Source organism: Monopterus albus, unplaced genomic scaffold (genome assembly GCF_001952655.1).
Source record: "Monopterus albus unplaced genomic scaffold, M_albus_1.0 scaffold142.1, whole genome shotgun sequence".
NCBI lineage: Eukaryota > Metazoa > Chordata > Actinopteri > Synbranchiformes > Synbranchidae > Monopterus > Monopterus albus.
The window spans coordinates 634474-638657 of NW_018128022.1; the positions used below are offsets into that span (position 1 = coordinate 634474).

Consider the following 4184-nt stretch of genomic DNA (forward strand, 5'->3'; position numbering starts at 1 on the left):
ACAGAGGCATTTTGGACATGTTTCAAACATTAGTGGGGATTTTGGGTGAGACTGAGCCTGAGCCTTCATTCTCCCAGCTGGTGCACGATCACCTGTCTTTGCTTTTAAAAGAGTTCGAGCGCTACTTCCCAACCACAAAGGACCCACGAACTGCTAAGGAATGGATCCGCAACCCATTTGTCAACAAACCAGGTGAATCCAGCAGGTCTGTGCAAGAAGAAGATCAACTGCTGGAGATCGCAAATGACGGCGGCCTTAAAAGTATGTTCGAGACAACAACTCTGTCGGTGTTCTGGATTAAAGTCATGACAGAATACCCTGAGATCGCCACCACAGCACTGAAAACTGAGACTTTGATGTTATACTCATGTTATGTTGGTGGCGCAATGTTACGAGGAAGCTGTTAATAAAGTTGCATACAAGTACACAGTGAATTTACATTTATTATTATATTTACAATATAAACAATCTACGTACCCCCCCCTCCCCCCGGGCCGCAGTAAAATTGTCAAGCGTTGACCGGTCCGCAGTGATAAAAAGGTTGGGGACCACTACATTAGAGGACAGAAACAAATGCTACACAGATGACAAATAAAGTCTTACGCCAAACTGCTGTATTCAGTATCAGCTGTACCGTGTCCTGTGTTCCTGGTGAAAAGCTCCTAAACTGTCCGTCTTGACTGCGAGTTTTGTCACGGCCATGTCTTAGGATACATCCATTAGTGAAACTTACCATATTGAATACTTCCTGTAGCACTGGATCATTTTTAACGCGTAGCTGGACCAGAGAGGAGAAAAATGGAAGAGGTTTCACTGTGCTCTGTGTTTAAAATACTAACAACGTCAAGTGGCGTTAACCATGGAAAGGCTATGGAAATTTGGATCGAAATTACCCTCAGTTCAGAATTAGTTAATGGTTCGATATGTAACGTTAGTGAGTGACTTTTAATTGATTTTATCTCTTGAATGCAGGGGGCGGGGGAAATGAAAAGACTACTCGTTATTTGGAGAAGATGCAAAAAGCTGGCCACCAAAAAGCAAAATATACCTGCTGTCGTTTATTTGACAGTTTTATGAACAAAACTGGTTTTGAATGTGGTCCTGCTCTCCCGTCTCATTTGGAAGGCGTTGACTTAGCAATGAGTTAGTGTCATCTTGTTCTGAATATACGATCTTTGTAAACAACCGGCAGCCATACGTAAGCTGTTGACATATGGAAGGATACCACAGTCAGTGGTCGTCCACTGTCGTTCTCTGATCCGTTCAGCTGTTTTAAATATGAGACACTCTATTGTAACGCATTAGCCAAAGAAAGCGCCAAAACAGGAAGACATCGATTAAACCGATATCAGGTGCCAGCCGCCGTTTACTTGCCTTGTCCCGTGTACGGCACTGTGACAGCGCACCTTCGCCGTCAGCTGTGTCTATGATAGTCTGACAGGAATGTCCGCCGTACGAGACGCCTTCGTGAAAAAGAAGCACGTTCGATTCGCCAGCATGGAGGGCAACTACGACAAGGACGACCAGGAGGAGGACACCCTGTTTGACAAGAGGAAGGATACCGGGCGAGGGCTAAAGAGTGCACTGAAAGCGGTCAAGAGGACGACGAAACCAGTATGTGACAACCAGGTGGAGGTAGTCGGCGGAGGAAGACACAGACATGGAACGTGCGGTCGCTGGATGGTCACGCTCGCGCTCTGCGCATCTTTCCTGGGCTTGGTAAAAAATGTGGGATTTTCGCTATTGAGGGGATGGCAGCGTTAGCTAACGCTAACTGTGTGGTTTTATAGCTGACTAGTTAGCATAAGTGTAATGTTTGTTAGATAAACCGTGGGCCATTCTAATGTTATGTTATAGGTTAGCATGACAAACACCTCTATGTTCTAATGGAATTATCATATAAACCGGTAAATCAAGAAAATATAACGTTATGAGATATAGTTATCATATTCTTTCCTGGCACAAACTGCGTGAAAATTAATTTATCTCAGTTATTTGGACAGGTTTGGGGCATGTTGCTTATAGCTGCTAGTGTTTAGGCAAGCAAATTAGCAAAAGTATGCAGTGTAATTTGATTTGCATGGTTCCTGTAACTCTCAGTATTTCTGATATGATCACATTTTATGACAAATTAATGCAGAAAACCATGAAATTCCAAAAGGTTGACATACTTTCTCTGGCCACTGTACATTCTTTAGTATAAAATCTAAACAATAAAAGTCAGATATTGCATGTGCCTCAGTGCTTCCTTGTGGATTTTCTCTTATGCGCCGACCTTCTGTGATTATATGAGAAACTTATCACAGAAGACACAGAGATGGCACTTTCTTTGTAAATAGTAGCTTCAGTTTAGGCTTTAATAGGCAGTAATGTGTGAATTTACAGTAACTTGTTGCCTTCGGTAATACTGACACTTGCATACTCAGGTACTCATTAAGACAAGGGAGGGAAAGACTCCAAAATCAGTGTAATATAGATAAATAAGTCCTTAAATGTGCCAAGCTGCACAGATTGGTGACACAAGAATTTCAAAGGGTAGATGCTTTGTGGATAAAGCTGGTGAGAACCAGTCACTGACTGAGACTCTTGTTGTAACCTTTGTTGCCATTTTCTTGTTTATTTTTCTAGGGTATGTGTATCTCAGTTCTTGGCCCCACGTTTGGTGACCTGGCTGAGAATGTGAAGAAAAACATCAGCAACATCTCCTACATCTTTGTGGGCCGCTCTGCGGGCTACATCGGAGGATCCCTAATAGGTGGCATTCTCTTTGACTGCGTGAATCCTCATCTCCTGCTAGGTAACCTTTCCTTCAGATGTATTTGTTATAGATGCTGAAAGTCTCTCTGCTAGGCTCAACAGGTTCAACATCCGCTGGGTTTTCATCACAGATCTTCTGACTCTTCCCACCTTTTCTACTGAAATTGACTTTTTCTCTGATTCTCTCTCTTTCCAGGTTTTTCTATGCTGGTGACAGCATTTGGAATGTGTGCTATCCCTTTCTGTGGGCAGGCTCTGCTCCTCACTGGGTTCATCTCTAGCATTGGGATTTCTATGGGCATTCTGGATACAGGTAAAACAACACTTAATACATGAGCAAATAGCACAAGCTTCACTTACCTGGTGTGAAAACCTTTAGCTAATGGTTCAGTTTTAGCCTGTTTAATGTTTGACATGGAACTTGTTTAACTGTGGCTCTTTCCTGTTGGCTACACTGCACTTTGTTTTTATGTTGAGCATTTTTATAACAGAGGTTTTGGCATGTCATAGTAGGAAAAGCCCAGGTATAATTTCTAATAATAAAAAACACTGCATTCCATTCAGGTGAGCTAGTTCCAGGGTCTGGCACACTGGCATGTGCAACAGCTACAGTTGCATAGGTTTACTGTTTGCCATAATTTGCAGGGTGGGTTTAATATCTCCCTGGTTTGCAGTCTGTGTCGACTGTGTATTATCAACTCGAGGCTGTATCCTTCTGTAGCGAATGTGTTGTGAATTTCCACACTACAATTTAAAAAAGAAAAGCAGAGGGCTCACATCATTGAGCTATGCGGCTGTTACAATTTGAACATGCAGCAAAACAATGACCTTTGGCCACAGTACTAACTGTGAAAGTGCACAAGAGAGGAGGAGAGAGTGGCCCTGATCATGGCTTTTTTTTATTCAGAAAAAGCAGAACAAACTTGCCCCATAAACCACTTCTTACTGCTCTTTGGCCTTCTTGTCCTGTTTTCTAACTATGGATGCCTGATTATGATGAGCTGAACAAAAGACAGCCTCCAGTCCAAAGCTAGTGTTAGCTGAGTTCTGACTAACTGAGAAAACACACAATTTGAGACATGTCTCCCAAAGAACCCTCATATTTTTTACATTTCATGTATATTTTTTCCCCCCTGCTGGAGTGTAATCTGATGATGATCTTACATGAAAACTATTTTTGTCCAGCACACTTCAAATAAAATCAAATCAAATTTTATTTGTATAGCGCCAAATCACAACAAAAGTCATCTCAGGACACTTTACAAAGTAAGGTCTAGACCTTACTGTTATCAATATTATTACATAGGGAAAACCCAACAAATCCCCCTTGAGCAAGCACTTGGCGACAGTGGGGAGGAAAAACTCCCTTTAACAGAAGAAACCTCCGACAGACCCCGGCTCTTGGTGGGCGGCCTTCTGCCTCGACC

At 42.5% G+C, this 4184-nt stretch overlaps 1 protein-coding gene across 1 annotated transcript in view; it reads left to right on the forward strand.

The window, feature by feature from the left end:
• The first annotated feature begins 1096 nt into the window (after positions 1-1096).
• Positions 1097-4184, forward strand: part of mfsd4b (major facilitator superfamily domain containing 4B) — a 7901-nt gene continuing 4813 nt past the window's right edge. Inside the window, exons 1-3 of the mRNA XM_020614097.1 lie at positions 1097-1719; positions 2629-2797; positions 2954-3070. Coding sequence (XP_020469753.1) covers positions 1444-1719; positions 2629-2797; positions 2954-3070 — 562 coding nt within the window. The 5' untranslated portion in view covers positions 1097-1443. The remainder of the gene's footprint in view (positions 1720-2628; positions 2798-2953; positions 3071-4184) is intronic.